At 37.5% G+C, this 17982-nt stretch overlaps 4 protein-coding genes across 4 annotated transcripts; all 4 read right to left on the bottom strand.

Annotated features, from left to right (window-relative positions):
• Positions 1 to 1176: 1176 nt before the first annotated feature.
• LOC138317480 (organic cation transporter protein-like) lies at positions 1177 to 10954 on the bottom strand. Its single transcript, XM_069259170.1, has 11 exons — positions 10845 to 10954; positions 9741 to 9882; positions 8734 to 8945; positions 8194 to 8421; positions 6117 to 6319; positions 5507 to 5776; positions 4616 to 4750; positions 4042 to 4126; positions 3035 to 3150; positions 2512 to 2584; positions 1177 to 2028 (listed from the first exon to the last, which is right to left on the bottom strand). Exons 2-11 carry the CDS (start codon positions 9850 to 9852, stop codon positions 1849 to 1851), a joined length of 1614 nt encoding a protein of 537 aa, XP_069115271.1. The 5' UTR covers positions 9853 to 9882; positions 10845 to 10954; the 3' UTR covers positions 1177 to 1848.
• A 1887-nt stretch (positions 10955 to 12841) lies between these two features.
• LOC138317193 (uncharacterized) lies at positions 12842 to 13267 on the bottom strand. The gene has a single exon (XM_069258745.1). It carries the CDS (start codon positions 13265 to 13267, stop codon positions 12842 to 12844), a length of 426 nt encoding a protein of 141 aa, XP_069114846.1.
• A 543-nt stretch (positions 13268 to 13810) lies between these two features.
• LOC138317192 (uncharacterized) lies at positions 13811 to 14128 on the bottom strand. The gene has a single exon (XM_069258744.1). The coding sequence runs from the start codon at positions 14126 to 14128 to the stop codon at positions 13811 to 13813; it is 318 nt and encodes a 105-aa protein (XP_069114845.1).
• Positions 14129 to 14165: 37 nt separating this feature from the next.
• LOC138317191 (uncharacterized) lies at positions 14166 to 17948 on the bottom strand. The gene has a single exon (XM_069258743.1). The coding sequence runs from the start codon at positions 17946 to 17948 to the stop codon at positions 14166 to 14168; it is 3783 nt and encodes a 1260-aa protein (XP_069114844.1).
• Between the last annotated feature and the right edge of the window lie 34 nt (positions 17949 to 17982).

Below are 17982 nucleotides of genomic sequence, written 5' to 3'. Positions count from 1 at the left end.
AAAAAAAAAAAAAAAAAAAATATATATCAAGATCATCGTGCTTTCGATAAACAAACATGGAACGGATAAAATCTCAACAGAGTTATCATGAATTTGTTGTATTATCCAGTTGTAAGAAATTGTAATGGTAAGCTATTTTGTCTTTCTACAACAAACATCACGTAACCCTCTTTAATCTTATTTTATATGAAAATCGTATTCTTTTCAATACAAATAAGATAATTATCTTTTAGACATTAGCACTAACTAAACTTTTAAAATGTCTATGCCTCAAAAGCAGCAAAACAATGCGAGAAAATTATTTTCATAATTTACAACAATCATTAGTTTGAAAGAATAAAACATATTTTCTGTTATTTTGTGTTTCTTTTTTTATTTCCTTTATGGTTATATTAACAATTATTTTGCAAATTACTGTGATTTGAAAACTACTCTAAACCAGGAGAATTATACGGTGACACATGCTCACGTTTTTATGTTAAATGCATTTTTCGCGATGGTTGATTTTGGAGATTTCTCAGTACCCGCAAAAAACTGTGAAATATAATCGCACACAAAAATCAATAGGTTTAAAGTATTCAATTCAAAAGACATGTCGTGATGTCATTAAAGTAGCATTTAGGTTAAAGACTAATTTAGTCAATGATACTACAAACTAACACAAATACACAAGTGATGTATCTAATCTCAAATGCTATCTTCATTACTACATCTTCTTATAATTCAAATTAATGACTATCTTTTCGGATGAAATAAGATTGCTAATGGGGACACTTACAATAAGCCGTATACGTATACGTTATGATAGGGGATCGACCATTATTCATAACACATTTTATATTTTCTATTTTGCGTCTGTTTTATTCATATGTGATTAAACAGATTGAAATTCTCTCCTCTCCTTATCTCATAATATTAATCAATAGTTGTACAATGAAACAAACTACAACGTTAACCGTATAATTCTACCCATACCAAGGTATACAAATGACACAGGTACAATATACATATACACTACAATCACGCAATGATCGTGCGTATTCGATTGAACAGGTTGTCTTCCAGAGATTATGATATATTCATTGACATGCTCAATAGTATTGTACTTCTAGCATGTCAATAACGATAGTATGAGTTTATTTTAAATTATTTATTTAACTTATTGTTATTATCCCTAAAGGTTTGTGAATGGTAAAAATTAAATCAAATTGGTAATTGATGAACACACTCGTATATAGAACATGTATTCATATTAACCTTGCCCTGATCAGAGCATCGCTACTTTTAATGTACTGCAATCAGATACAACACAATCAAATTGATATATGTTGAGACAGTCATTTATAAATGATAAACAAATATTTGGTTGTCATACAAGTATTGCAATTGCTTTACATTTGTATTTAACATTATAATTTCTGTCTTCTTGTTTAGTGTAAAACTATAATACATAATATACATAATACATAATATATCATACATAAAGTGCATGTATTATGTTCATCTTACATAAAAACATTTATTATGCATAATAAATTAATTTTATTTTCTTTCCATTGCGGTCTAGCTAATTTAAACACCGGTTCAGTTTAGTATAAAACCATAGAGTGGTTTAGAATATTATCAATCAAGCGAAGAAAATCGTGCTCGTTCACATCTTCAAATTTATCTTTTGAAAAATAAATATACACCGGATATATCCGAACACGGATCTTAGTATTTTTTGTTTCATACCTGCAATCCTTACTTATATTATTACATCGAGAGAGAGAAAAAATCCACACACTCAAATAATAGCAAAACGTCACTCACAACAACACTTCGATGTGAAATGTTGCCTAATGTTCATTATATTTTGCGTTTTTCCAGAAAACCATTTGACCGTTTGACTTTATACCAATCCCAGATTTCATCAATCTTCTGCGGTAGTTCTCTCCCTTTCGTTTCCGGGAGGTACCGGATCAGGAAACAGAATGTCAGACACAGCGATCCGAATAGTAACGACGGCAACCATTTGGCCACTCTCATCTGTGGTATAACAATTAGGACAATCAGTGTGATGGGTATATAATATAAACTGCACACATATCAAATATCATACACATTTTCTACTCAAATCAACATCAAATACATATTCCGTCCAAAATACACGGTTCATGACAAAGTTGATATTTACTTTTGATCCATATATGCTATGCCTTAATTCAAGATTCGATCGCCAAAACTGCAAATATGAATGGACACATCATCTTGCAAGGTTTGGGTGTGTTACAGTACTAATGATATTTTTTATATAACTATATGTGAGTGTGGATATGATCTACTGATAATTCATTTTAGGTGTAAACGCTGACACTTTGAACGTGTAAATGTTGACACTGGTAACGCTGCTAATGCCGCCGTCGCCAGAACTCGTTGTGAGCAAGGTAAAATTATATTGTTGTCCAGAGGTTAAAAACATCAATTCTACCATATTAATATATAAAAATTATTTTACAACAATCAACTTACCATATAAATACTAAATGGTGCAATTACCCCAGATAATCTGCCTGCAGCTGATGCTATTCCAAGACCGGCATTCCTGAGAAAACATTTTCAAGATTCTCATATCTGTATCGACATTGTACAAGTCGCATCTACATTTTCAAATTACAAACAGATATGTGGTGCGGTTTGTTCTATACAACGCGCATTCCTTGAAGACCTAGACAGGGTATATTGTTTCAAAGACAATGTAATTGATAACGCTTCTTTGCAAAGTGAGATGTTTGAATAACTAATTCACCACAAACACTGCTCTAATAACTGTAGTAAAACGATAATGGGAGAAGAGAACAAGGGAAGAGAGAGATGGAATTCATTTTCTGGTATCAGTCCATAGAGTATTTGCGACCACGGCAAGAACATTTAGTGGTCGCTGGTTGCGTAAAGATCGGGTCGCATGAAAGAGTTGAAATACACATATAAAAACTGGGGAGGAGTTGAAGTGGTCGTTTAGAACAGAGGATCGACTGATCGAGACGGTCGTTACCTTAGATTTGTCGGGAATAACTCTGGAGTATAGAGATAGACAGCGTTGAAGGAATTGGCTATTGCCCCGCGACTAATGCCAAACAGCAACATCTCAATAATCTCTGCGGATTCGCCTGTTAACGTGAATCAGATTCGTTATATGACAGATTTCATAAAAAAAACACAATAATAACATACATACATCCAAACTGGTTCATCAAAGTTAGTTATGACATACTGAACAAAGAGAAGTAACTCCGAAAACTCAAAATGGAACCGGCAACGTTGTTGACAACATGGTGGATGTCAGTACATTTTATTAATCATGGCATTTACACAACCTAGATATTCTGGATTTAACATTACATTAGATATATTTTGTCTTTACGGACACATCAACGTCAAAACCAAATATGATATGTGAAAAGTTGAACTGGGAAATTTATGCAATAATATCCATTTCAATGGCGACTTTTATTTGGACAAACATGCAACATAATAAAAAATTCTGTTATCATGTGTTATGTGATTTGATCATAGAAGTAGGTATACTTTGGACGAAAAATGCTTAGACACGGATAAAAACGTAACGTTATCCAAGGCAAAATAGTTACTGAACATAATTCATCCACAGACAATGCCTCGATAAGGATCGAAAACAGATTTATTTGCAGGTTTTTTGGTCAGCTATTTTGGGGATAGAACCCTTAATGAAAATTCGGAAAACATTATTGATGTTTTTCAAACTTTTGGAAAATATCATTGGCATCATTTTAATTCAATTTTTCCCCATAATGTTGTTGAAATAATGTTAGTTGTGAAATAGAAATAGGCTGTTTTTCAACAATATTTTAAAATTCCTCCAACTTCTTCAATATAACAATTAGTCTACTGATGTCCTAGGAATAGGCCATCATTTGGGGTTTTTACTTAATTTACCGCGATCGGCAAAAGACTGGCTGGATTTAGTTATTTTTCAATTGGGAATGGTTCCCTCCTTGCAAAACACATGAATTATGACTTAACATTGACTTGGTTGGTGATGCTAGTCAGAAGCAGTGACACACTTCCTACAGCCTGAAGGCTAATTACTGTTGTTTTTCGTGAAAATCTAAAAACGAAAAAAAAAGAAAGAAAAAAAAAAAGAACATGATTACACAATCTGGACAAAACCACCGAAATATGATACATATTGCCGGTTTGATTATATAGATAAAGGAAAACAATAGGATACTTAAAACTAATTTTTTTTTGATAATTTATTGTGTTTTTGTTTTGCGTCATATGTAAATGACCTAAAAATACGCATAAGTTCTTGGTTAAACCGACAATAATAAACAATCATAAAAACACATTGCTTATAATAATGAATACGCGTAAATGTTACTTTGTGGCACGGTGTAATTATCCGCAACTTTTATTAATATGCCCTCTTCGTAAAAATAGGAACAGAAAAACTTTTTTTTCTGAGAAATTCTGATACACATGACCTCCCAATGATTTGTTACTGAGTGATCATATTCCATCTGTCGTACCTGATAACAGTATCATACTGCTAGGTTAACAAGTTAGTTTAGATACTTCTTAAAAAATTACTTACTTTTTTATTAAAACCAGCAAGACGAAGTTGCCAACCATTTCCGAAACACTTCCAAGGAAGAAACTGAAGTAACGGCCGCCAGCTAAACTAGGAGTCATCATCACTATTCCGTAATAGGTAAGGTTATTCGCTATCCTTAACAAGTACAAAGAGTTAAAATAACATTTAAAATGATGGTTTTTAGTATTACAACGTATATTTCGCTATGTCAGCAGGTTTTTTTTTCGTCCAGCAAATGAGAGCAATCTTTTCCAACGATTATTTAAACATAATCTGATTTCAAAATATATTTTTTTTATTTGTCGTTCATCTACACTTTCAACTGGATGATGTTCTCTTCCGTAGAATATTATCATTTAGTATAAACATTGATGCTTAGACATTGCAGGATCTAAAATATTTTGTCATTTGTATTCACAACGATTATTATCATTCTAAGACCATTTTTATTTACCTTTAGACGTATACAATCTTTTAAGGGAAACTGTATAATTTTTTTTTTTACTTTCAATCTGCTCGTCGTTTATTGATAACGAAAATAAAAATTTCCAACTTTGTTCCTGCTAATTATAACCAAGATATTCAAGTTAACACGGTTTGGAGGTGATAGCAGAACTATGTCAAATTGTATATTGGCATGTGGGTAATATGTATGAATACTTACAAACCGGTTATAGGTATGAATACATGTCACAGTATTGTTAACAGGTATGAATGCATGACACAGTACCAAACTTGAAAGACGTACTGCTATGGTACATTTTCATATGCCGAGAAGCAGGTGCATTTATTTCTACATGCCGAGAAACAGGTACATGTAAGTATGCCGAGAAACATTACGATGCTTATACACTGTGTTGAGTGCACTTAAATATTCTTAATTAAACTCACCAGAGGCCCCAAGTAATAAGTGAATGTCTCCGGAGTATTCGGTCAGTCACTAGTAGGGAACAGTGGCCGCTCTCCGATTCTGGTTGAGTATTATGTGGTGGTGATGAATTAACGACCATTTCACCAAACATTGGCATGGAATCGTTTTGGTCGCTTATAACGTCAGTACCCGGTGTTTGTTTGTTTTGACTCCGAATTTTCTCAAGCAGTGCACGACATTTCTTTGTCTTGTTGTTTGCTTGAAGCCATCGCAGCGATTCATCCATCAAGCTAAAAAACAACAAATTAATATTTGTGTGAACCTTGGTGCGTTCCATCCAAACATTAATTACCAACACATAAGTGAAAATATGTTATCATTTCAAATAAACTATAACTATTGCTGTTGCTATTTTTTTTATATTTCGTCCAAATTGCAACGCCATTTATTCATTCATTTCTTATGATGTCGACAATATTTCTGTCTTCACAAAAGACATTAAATACGGGGTTTCTACTGTCTAATGTAGTTCATTGCATAACATGAGGGGTATACAGTATTTTATAAGACACTTACACCGTCAAAGGATCTCAAATATCTAAGCTGTTCTCGTTTTACCGTGATACTTACAAAATTTCCACAATACTGAAAAGTGAAAACATCGAGAGAGCTAATTGAAGAATCCTCCAGTTGTAGTTTCGAAGCACAAAGGCGACTAATGTTAAGACATTTACAGAACTAGCCCACATAAAAGCGTTGACGATTCCAACATTTTCCCGAGAATCAAGGTGTAGAAGTTCCAACCAATATGTCACAACAGTTATCAGCATTCCCTATAATAAAATGACATTGTTTGAAATATGTATACGAGTTGTAATGTAAAATGTGATCGCTAGGTGAGAGAAGAATATATTGGCCCCAATATCACTAGCTATTCTTCAGTCACAACTATCGGAACTTTATACAATCGCAGAAGATGTAAATGTGACGTACTGCTTTTGTATTAGCAAGACAAGGTAATAAAAACAAATAAAACAAGACAATATCGTTAATATAAGAATACAACATTAAGCATTGTTTAAACACCATGGTAAATGTACCAATACAATTCTGAGAGCTGCTAAAACACCATAAAAAATGTACCAATACAATGCTGAGGACTGCTAAAACACAATAGTAAATGTACCAATACAATTCTGAGAACTGCTAAAACACAATAGTAAATGTACCAATACAATTCTGAGAACTGCTAAAACACCATAGTAAATGTACCAATACAATGCTGAGGACTGCTAAAACACCATAGTAAATGTACCAATACAATGCTGAGGACTGCTAAAACACCATAGTAAATGTACCTATACAACGCTGAGGGCTGCTAAAACACCATAGTAAATGTACCAATACAATGCTGAGGGCTGCTAAAACACCATAGCAAATGTACCTAAACAATTCTGAGGGCTGCTAAAACACCATAGTAAATGTACCAATACAATGCTGAGGGCTGCTTCAATACCATAGTAAATGTACCAATACAATGTTGAGAGCTGCTTTAAAACCATAGTAAATGTACCAATACAACGCTGAGGGCTGCTAAAACACCATAGTAAATGTACCAATACAATGCTGAGGGCTGCTAAAACACCATAGTAAATGTACCAATACAATGCTGAGGGCTGCTAAAACACCATAGTAAATGTACCAATACAATGCTGAGGGCTGCTTAAATACCATAGTAAATGTACCAATACAACGCTGAGGGCTGCTAAAACACCATAGTAAATGTACCAATACAACGCTGAGGGCTGCTAAAACACCATAACAACATAGTAAATGTACCAATACAATGCTGAGGGCTGCTAAAACACCATAGTAAATGTACCAATACAATGCTGAGGGCTGCTAAAACACCATAGTAAATGTACCAATACAATGCTGAGGACTGCTAAAACACCATAGTAAATGTTCAAATACAATGCTGAGGACTGCTAAAACACCATAGTAAATGTTCAAATACAACGCTGAGGGCTGCTAAAACACCATAGTAAATGTACCAATACAATGCTGAGGACTGCTAAAACACCATAGTAAATGTACCAATACAATGCTGAGGGCTGCTAAAACACCATAGTAAATGTACCAATACAACGCTGAGGGCTGCGAAAACACCATAGTAAATGTACCAATACAATGCTGAGGACTGCTAAAACACCATAGCAAATGTACCTATACAATTCTGAGGGCTGCTTAAACACCATAAAAATGTACAAATACAATGCTGAGGGCTGCTAAAACACCATAGTAAATGTACCAATACAATGCTTAGTATTGCTGAACTTTTCTATATCCTATTTAAGATTTAACTGCTCTTTATATGACTTATTTGCGCGAGCTATAAAATAATATATACATTTATGTAGATACAATTCTTTTTCAGAAGGTTCTTCATCATACATCAAACTTAATAGATATTCAATTATTTACATCATAGTTTATTATCGCAACATACATGCAGCATAAAAAATCAATATTCAAAATACCTCTCGCATAAAAAAAACCATACAGTTAATCATTGAATTTCTGGAATATATGTCAACATGACAATATCCCATGACAGAATCACAAAACGTCTTTTATATTTTGGAAAACCAACATATAATATCCGGATGAATATACAATGGATATGTACTTTTGAATATATTCTTACTTGCTGGAAAGTTCCAACGAAGAAGCGAAGAACAAGAAACGCAGGGACACTTTTAACGAATGCCATGGCGAATGTTACAATAAGTAAGCCAATGTTGAAGGTGACATGGACAGGTTTCCTGCCGTATTTGTCTGCTAACGGCGCTGCTAATGCTCCGAGGAACATGCCACCGAGGACTAGGGATTGGGAGATACGGCCTAAAGCGTCTCTATCACAGACCAGATCCCACTAAAATGTCAAGTATATTTCTCTTTTACATAGATTTTGTTCATATTGATTGCAACAAAATGGTTATAGTATCAGGTAAATAAACACAGCTCAATGTAATACCCAACAAAACATTTTGCATGTTACAAACAAAGTATTATCAGCAAAAACACAATTGGAAAAGCCATGACACAATGCAGTTTCTAGTCGGGTTTTATTGTTAGAGACCTTTATTTGAAAATTATGCGAAAATGCCAAGATACGGTTCATTTAAAATATTTGTCAAAAATGTCGTACATACATCAGTGAATTACAAATAACACCAATAATTACCTCTGCAATGAAGGTGTGCATCTTTGACACAGAGTAGTTGACGCCATACAGACAGTCAGTCTCCTCGTTAATCATTTGTCCGTCTTCTCTATGCTGCCATTGGATACTGCACACTTCGGCAGTAGCATTGGTAAAATCATTGGTGCTTGAGTTGTCCACGTTAGTTTGGTTTAGTTGCATTGGGATGGAGCATGCGTGCTCTGGTGTGTATCCTTCAGGAAATAACATTCAGTCATTATAGTATCAGTGCTATTAACATTCTTATTTGAATTTCAATTAAAGATGCTCCACCGGTGACAAACTATATTTTTCTCTATCTAACACTGAAACAGGCGAATTAGTGCTTTCCTTCAGGTACCTTACACCATTACCACAATTGAAAAGTTTCAGCTTCTAATTTTACCTCAAGATAAAAATATTAAAAATAATTAAATGCATCTCGAAAAAATCTGTGGTACTTTGTTTCCTATATGGAATGAAGTACTGATTGCGCATGCACCAAAAGTAAAATACATTATTTCATATATTTTTTTCTGGAAATATGTGATCCAGATCTCAGTACTTAAAAGGAATGAACACGTTAATATTTTATTATTATTTTATTACTATTTCATACTGCGTCTCTACTGGTATGGCGTAACAATGACTGTAATTTTGCTTAAATTACTGGTATTGTATTCATATGTGGTAAAATGCAAATTTTGGAATGACGTTTTCTTTGTTTTTTTATTGATTAACGTCCTATTAACAGTCATGGTCATGTAATAACGGCCCTCAATGTATGCGGTTTGTAGCTTGAATGTTATGTATGGTGTGTGTTTTCGGTAAGGATATAACGGATAGTGCCAACTTTACACAAAAATGGTACGATATCAGCTGGGAAGAACGGCAAACATTTATAAATTACGATGCACTTTTCACAGGTTGGACAGGGTTAAAATAATGATGTCAGAAGTTGAAGAACAATAGGCATGTCCATGAATACACTCTATTGTTTGTACACTTACCGATAAAGACCACCGATACGATATGAAATGCCATAGGAAGCACTGCAAGAGTTGTCAAAGCCATTTGCTTGAATTGATACGGCCGAAATAGTTTGGACGTTGGTGAAGACATTTTTTTCACTTGAGCTTAAGTAGCACTAACCTGTTGAACAAAACACACATATAATACGTACAGTACTACCGTAGAGCGGTACTTCCACAATAGATGTCTGACTTTCTAATATTTGTGGATAAAGGTCGAGTTATTATCTCAGCATTTTCTAGTTATGATGTCATAAGTGTAGATATCATCTCATGAATTAATGCACGGGTATCTCAGCATTTTCTAGTTATGAAGTCATAAGTGTAGATATCATCTCATGAATTAATGCACGGGTATCTCAGCATTTTCTAGTTATGAAGTCATAAGTGTAGATATTATCCCATGAATTAATGCACGGGTATCTTGGTATTGTCTAGTTATGAAGTCATAAGTGTAGATATTATCTCATGAATAAATGCACGGGTATCTCAGCATTTTCTAGATATGAAGTCATAAGTCAAGATATTATCTCATGAATTAATGCACGGGTATCTCAGCACTAATTAAAAGTGGTCCAAAATATGATCACCTGGTCACCAAAGTATACTTTTTTATTGTAGTAAACCATATAAACTTACCTTTCTAAGTAACCGGTTAAAATGAATCAAACCCGAGCCATGTTTAGAAAATATCCAGAAGGTTAGCGTGATCTTCAAAATATGACTGGTATGGGAAACATCATACCAGCATTAGAGCAATGACAGTTTACTGAATAATCATGAACCTTAGATTTTATGTACCAGTATGGTGTTGAACAGAACAAGGGTATAAATAATACCACGGTATATAGTTTACAACAATATACCGGTGGATAAAATGTTTCACACATGACGTGTTACTTATATCAAGAAAGACTTTCTTTGTTTGATTTTACTCTCTAGTTCGCGCAAGTGTTCGCTTGTGGACTACCTGTGTGAAGTAAAGGCTAAAAATTGGCCTCTGAGAGGCCCTCTGTCACTGTTGTTCAAGGTTGGGTAATGTCTCCAATAATTAACTAAATATTCCAACCTATAATTACCTACCTATCGTAGTGTAATGTTGCCCTAGTCCCTCCAAAGAAGTGCGGAGCTTATACTAATGATTCAAAGTGATGTTGATTTTAAGTAATTTATCTGACTGATTTTAATTCAGCCTGAATTTCACATACGTGTCTTTGAATGACTTGTTGTTCAACTTAAGATGATAACTACATTAACTACATTAACATTAATTCATTTATGACGCATGATAGGTGATAATCTACATATTTAAGGAGATAAAGCATGATTATCGACTGAATTCCAGATAACACGGAATCCTTAAAAACGGATGCCTGATGCGAAAAAGTAAATATGGGACAAAAGATAATTTATATCGGTGAAGAAAAAATGATGCTACACTTTCGAGGAGATCTGTACCTTTTTGAAGTTACAATAAACAAGGCTCCTTATTATATATCCTTACTAAACCACAAAGTACTTACTAAGTACATTAGCTTACACGCATTTTCTATCTTTAAAGGTAGGTTTCGCCCAACAAATAAATATTTTTTTGTAAAATCCGATAAAACGGAAGAAAAGAAAAGATGAAAAAACGTTTTAACAAATACCTCAATTTAATATCTTTAGGTGTATGAAAAACCCTTGATTTATTACGATTGTCAGCCAGACAGAATAGTATGCAAATGAAGCTGTGATAGATTGTGTTTTCGAAGTTTCGCGCATGACCGTTGTTACGCACTAACAGTAAACAAAATGGCTGAACGAAACTGTGTGAGAAAAAAATGTATCAGAATCGGTGTGGTGGACCATTAGTCGCCAGTGATTATACAGCATACACATATATATAACGCACAAGGTATGTAACGCTAAAAGCACACATTTATTGAACAGTTCGCCGTAACAAATTCACATTCCAGGTAGTACATACCGCAGGCTGCCAACAATGCTTGGCCAATACCGACATCAATATTCAAATATAACGAGCCTACCTGTGTTACTTCATTACTAGATGTTATCAACAGTTTGTGCCTTATAGGTACAAATAACCTGTGCACCAACGATTATGTCCCATAGTTAGGAAGCTTATCAAACTCCATCTTTACTCTTCTCAGCGTTGTTTTCCTGTTACGCCATGCCGTCCATCCCATAATATTCACACGTCACTACCCCGCGGCGTTACTAATCACCGACCGGGTACCGGGACGAAACCGGAATTTTACTAAATTACCGTTACTTATCGGTAACATACCGGCCCCTAAATGCGAGTACTATAACAATGAGCATTTCAAACAAAATACTATACATACATAATACTACAATTACTTATTTTCATTATACAAGAAATAAAATCCAAAAAGAATGAAAAGATTTGCAGAGCAGAGCACGTCGTACACTCCCGAATGGGAAGCATTATTATGGCTTTTAACCCCATACGTTGCAAATCTCTCAAAAACATGTCCTTTAACTTAACAAGATAAATGTTCAATGTTAGTACCAGAAAGTTCAACCAAATCGCGGTTGTGGTCTATGTTCTGGAAAGCTCCAAGTGCACAACTTATGTACCGGACGAATAAGAACGGTCGACTTCGTTTTAGTTTAACACTCCGAACGAGACCATCCTTTCCCGGAAATGTCTCCACCACGCGGCCAAGAGGCCAGTTCGTACGATGTGTAGACTCGTCCATCACTAATACGATGTCTCCAATACGAAAGTTCTCCTTTTCGGTTTTCCACTTTTTCCGAAGCTGCAACGTTGGAAGATACTCCGCGAGCCATCTTTCCCAGAACTGGTCAGCTAAATATTGCGCTTGCTTCCAACGCCGTCCGTAACGGTCCTGCTGTTTGAATATCCCCAATGGAACTACGTTGTTTGGGCGAAGCAGCAACAAGTGATTAGGTGTAAGTGGCTCCAAGTCATTTGGGTTGTCGGATACATATGTAAGAGGACGCGTATTAACAATAGATTCCGCCTCACAGCATACGGTGTCTAAGCGTTCATCATCAAGAACCTGATTGCGCAAGATGACATTAAGAACCTTTCACACGGAGCGTATTTGCCTTTCCCATACTCCGCCCATATGCGAAGCTGCTGGAGGGTTAAATTCCCATTTGATGTTCCGTAACAGAAGGTATTCCTTTGTGTTTACATGCTCTGTGCACTGTCTTATAGAAGTTCTCAGCTCCTTTTCTCCGCCAACAAAGTTTGTTCCGTTGTCTGACCTAATAAGTTCCGGAACTCCCCGTCGAGACATGAAGCGTATTAACGCGTTGATAAAGGAATCTGCTTCAAGGGAATGTAGCTTTTCAATATGCACCGCACGCATTGCTAGACACGTAAAGATACATCCATATCTCTTTTCCTGGCTCCGGCCCCTTTTCACGTAAAAAGGTCCGAAACAGTCTATTCCTACAGATGTGAATGGTGCCTGACCAGGACGTACTCGATCAGGGGGAAGTCCTGCCATTTTTTGAGATCCTGACACTGCTCTTAGTCTTGTGCAAGTCACGCAATTACGTAGGATGGCATTTATCAATGGACGACATTTTGGGATCCAATACCTTTGCCTCAGAACAGAGAGCACATGTTTCCCTTCCAGAATGTCTGCTCTCGATCTCATGGGTATGTCGAACAATGAGTTTAGTGACGTAATGATCTCTTGGAAGAATTACAGGATGCTGCGCGGAGTCTGCAATAGGAGCAGATAACAATCTTCCACCTACATGAAGAAGGCCATCACGTTCCAAGGCTGGCTCTAGTGCATATATACGGCTCTTTTTACTAATCTTTCCTCGACTAGATTTCAAAACAGACAGTTCTTCGCCAAACGTTTGTTGCTGCATGTATCGAAATATCACAATCTCGGCGTCCCTGAGATCCTCCACAGAAATACAGCCTGTTACGGTTTTCTTACGAAGATAATCCTTGTACTTCAAAAGCCAAACTACAGCCTTCTTTAGACAGTGCCATGATGAGTAGTGTGTCAAAAATCTATCTATTGGGCCATCTGCTACTGTCGTCGTTCAACAGCACAAGACTTAGCTTCAGCGCGAACTTCCGTATCATCAGGAGAGATATCTGAGCATGTCGGAAGTTCTGGCCATTCAGACTCATCCTGCCACAGGATAGCCGGCCCCTGTTTCCACCGTTTCTTTGCAACAATTTCTGAGACGTTCAGCCCTCTAGAAGCGTCGTCAGCGGGGTTCAGACTTCCGTCAACATGTCTCCAACTCTCAGGCGAAGATCCATCATGTATGATCGCGACGCGATTTGCAACAAATGTGTGGAAACGTCTCTTCTTGTTCTTGATGTATTGTAGAACAATCATACTATCTGACCAGAACACGTTTCAATCTAAGACCCAGTTAGTCGCCAAAAATACTACTGACGCGTACTGCCAGCACGGCAACTGAAAGTTCCGGTCGCGGTATAGTCATTTTCCGTATAGGAGCAAGCCGAGACTTTCCAAGAAGAAACGCACAATGAATTTCCTGGTTGCAGTTTACCACACGAAGGTAAGAAACCGCTCCATAAGCTTCCTGGGACGCATCACAGAAATTATGTAGTTCTAATCTTTCTGCATAGCTGAAACTATCTGGCATGAGACAACGATCCATCTCAAACTCCTTGAGCTTCGGCAACTCATTTAACCACTTTGACCAAGACTTCTTACTTTTGTCCTCCAAGTCGTCACCCCAGTCTTTGTTCATCCTACACTCTGTCTGAAGAATCTTCTTCGCTTGAAGAACGAATGGACAGACGAAACCTAATGGATCATATACAGAATTAGTAACACTTAGGACGCTTCGTCTTGTGTAGTTTGTATCTTTCTCTCCAATTTTGATTCCCAGAGTGTCGGATTCGATATTCCATAAAACGCCAAGTGCTCTTTCGATGGGCAATGATCCACAATGCAATTCGATATTGCGCCTTTCCGAGACTCGTTCTCCTAATGGAACAGTTTCCATTACTGCATCGTTGTTTGACACCCACTTGGTCAGTCGAAAACCTCCTAATGAGGTGATATGTATCAGTTCACGAACAAGCTTTATTGCGCGTTCCTCACCATCAACTGACTTCAGACAGTCATCAACGTAAAAGTTGTTCAACACGGTGTGTACAGTCTCGGGATCAAAGGATGCAGCATTTGCCTCAGCGGTATGCCTCAAAGCAAAGTTCGTACAACTTGGACTCCAAACACCTCCGAAAGGATGCACAGTCATTCGATATACTGTAGGTTCTTGGGTCAAGTCCCCGTTCTGCCACCACAGAAACCTCAACACGTCGCGGTCCTGAGGAGGAACTTTCACTTGGTAGAACATTGCTTCAATGTCTGCCATAAGCGCAATGTTACGCTCGCGAAACCTTAGCAGAACGCCAAGCAACTTGTTTGCCAAATCCGGTCCTTGCGATACATTCTTATTTAGCGAGGTGTTCTTACATTCAGCGGCACAATCGAAGACGACTCTTAGCTTGTCGGGCTTGTTAGGATTAGAAACAGCATGGTGGGGCAGATACCATAATTTCCCTTCTTCCGTATTGCAGGTTGATGGAATACATTCAGCGTAACCTTTATCAAATAGTTTGTTGACCTCTTCAGTATGTCTCTTGTGTAGATCAGTATCTTTAGATAGGCGTTTCTTCAGGTAAAGAAGCCGTTTCAATGCCAATGATTTGTTGTCTGGTAAGTTGGGACATTCGTCAATAAACGGAATGCTGAGCTCATAATGTCCTTCCTTTAGCTTAATGGAGTCATTCCACACTTTCAAAACTCTCCTATCATCGACCGACAACTCTGGCACGCTCCCTGCTAAGACCTGGCCTGTATCAATCGACCAAAACCGTTCCACTCTCGCCTCCAGACTAATGTCGGAATCTGACTTGCCACAGACAAAATGACATCCTGATGCCATATGCAGGTCCTCACTAATGTTACCAAGCGGGCCATTAATAGTCCATCCAAGCACTGTCTTTATAGCGTAAGGCTCTCCATCCTTGCCGCGGCGTACTTCAATAGGCATCAATCCTTTGGGAACGTCTTGACCGATGAGCAGACTTACATTTTGCCTGTGTGGCACTGAGACGTCATTCAAGTGGTTCCACCTATACACATCCGCCGATGTTGCTACACTGCCTTGTAATTCCGGAAAGTCATTTAAGGCGTAAACTTTTGGTAAACAGAGTATCTCGCGACATTTACGTTTGCCCACAGTGCTCATTACCTCTAGACATACTTCTTCTACCAGCATGTCCTTTCCGTCAAGAGTTTTCAAATTGAGAGAAGCAGGTTGACCACTAATTCCAAGCTGGTTCACCAGTTCAACTGAACAGAAAGTCTTGTTGCTGCCAGGATCCAATAATGCATTGGTTCTTACAAAGTCGCTTTGGCCTTTACCTCGAACAAGGACAGTTACAATAGGAAGTGACACTTTCGAGGTTCCATTTTCGAGCCCTCCGCATGCGCTACTGTTAGCTTCTACCTTATTTTCAGAAGTCGGTAACGTGTTGACATAATGTTGAGATTGTGTTTCTGACTTTTGTGACCCGTCCCTTTTCACCAGAAATGAGGTATGAAGTAACTTTGAGTGTCTCATCTTACAATTGTCTATATTACACTTGGATAATTGTTTGCAGAACTTGGCAGAGTGGTTGCTATAATTCAGACAGTTAAAACACAGTTTATGTTCCTTCACAACGTCTAGCCGTTTTGCTGGTGTCATGTCAAGAAACCTTTTGCAGGTGCTCATCTGATGATTACCACTGCATATAAAACAGTTATATTCCTTCGTGCCAGAATCAGTTGACTTGTCGGTTGTTTTTGAAGACTTGTCAGTGCTCTGCACACTAAAACTAGTACTTTCCCGTTTTGTGGGTTTCGATTTTGACTTCGTGTCCTTACGCTCTTTCTGTTCAACAATTCCAAACACCGGGTCAAAGAGTTCCTTACCAACTGTTTCTAGAAAGGAGGTAAACTTGACGATGTGCGGGTATTTCCCTGTAATCTCCACCGTTCGCTGTGCTTCCTTACGCCATCTTCCTTGAATGTATGACGGTAATCGCGAAACAAGTTTCACCATACGACAACGAGAATCTATTTCCTCAAGCATGTCCATAGCCCTTAGTGCCTCCAAACATGCTTTAACATCATCAGCCAGATCGCGGACTCCCTGAGGATTGTTTGGTCGGATAGAATCTCCTTCAGTTATTTGCTTTATCCAGGCTTCGGCCACCATGAAGTTGTTCCCGAACCGTTCCTTTAGCAGTTTTCTGGCTTGCTTGTAGCCTTCGTTAGGTTTCATCATTAAACATGGCTTGATAACTTGAGCAGCTTTTCCAGTACAATATTCGAACAGTCTGTTCAACTTTACACCATCTCCGACCCTAGACAGCCCAACACTTGCGTCAAAGGAGTTTATGAACACCCAATAGTCCAATGGATTACCATCAAATGTTACAATGCTGGCCTTAGGTAGACTCACGGCATCAAGCAATCGTAATTCGTATTCGCTTTGCTGTTGAATTTGTACACTTTGTCTCAAGTCTTGAGGTCTCATTCCATCCGATGTCCGATCGTAATGACTTCCTTGTTGAACAGTTGAGCTAGTGCTAAAGCCTTGAGGCTGGGCTCCGCCAGATGTCTGATCGCAATAACTTTCCTGGACGTGGCGCGTTTCCGGGTAGAATGTCGGTGCGGAAGGGTTGAGCATATTTGATTCGGCGATATCTGGCTTAACGGCAAAGTATTCGGTACCTAGGCTGTCGCATGATTTCGCGTACTTGGATAATGCGTTTCTCTCTGCGTTGGCAGCTTGAATATCGGCTTGGAGTTTAAGTCTTTTCATTTTCTGCTCAACCTGAAACTGTTGATATTCTAGATCCATTTCTGCGTTGATAAACTCAGCCTTCGCCTCAAGCATGGCTTGTTTTGCTGCGGCCTTTGCTAGGGCACTAGATGCAGATGAAGCCTTCGAACGTTTTGAAGATACTTTAGAAACACTATCCTCAGGTTTTACTAGGTCATTAGTTTCCATATGTTCGCGATGCGCTATTATCTGGAATTTTGCGTGTGCGCCCTGGACCTTTTGTAGCACTTCAGCAAACTGTCTCTCACTCGAATCTACCTTTTCCTTATCATGATCAGCCGCCATGTTCACAAATTGAAGGTGTTCTCAAATTTGTTGA

The sequence above is a fragment of the Argopecten irradians genome, chromosome 3, assembly GCF_041381155.1.
Source record: "Argopecten irradians isolate NY chromosome 3, Ai_NY, whole genome shotgun sequence".
Classification (NCBI taxonomy): domain Eukaryota; kingdom Metazoa; phylum Mollusca; class Bivalvia; order Pectinida; family Pectinidae; genus Argopecten; species Argopecten irradians.
This window is presented reverse-complemented; position numbering and strand designations above follow the sequence as displayed.

Bases quoted from the DNA above. Each gene is read 5' to 3' on its own strand.
- LOC138317480 (XM_069259170.1), bottom strand. From the start codon at position 9,852: ATGTCTTCACCAACGTCCAAACTATTTCGGCCGTATCAATTCAAGCAA. The intron at 4,751-5,506 runs GTGAGTTTAATT...GTACTTGTTAAG, and splicing joins CTTATTACTTGGGGCCTCTG to GATAGCGAATAACCTTACCT. The intron at 3,151-4,041 runs GTTAAGTCATAA...TTCACGTTAACA, and splicing joins GCATCACCAACCAAGTCAAT to GGCGAATCCGCAGAGATTAT.
- LOC138317193 (XM_069258745.1), bottom strand. From the start codon at position 13,267: ATGGCAGGACTTCCCCCTGATCGAGTACGTCCTGGTCAGGCACCATTC.
- LOC138317192 (XM_069258744.1), bottom strand. From the start codon at position 14,128: ATGATTGTTCTACAATACATCAAGAACAAGAAGAGACGTTTCCACACA.
- LOC138317191 (XM_069258743.1), bottom strand. From the start codon at position 17,948: ATGGCGGCTGATCATGATAAGGAAAAGGTAGATTCGAGTGAGAGACAG.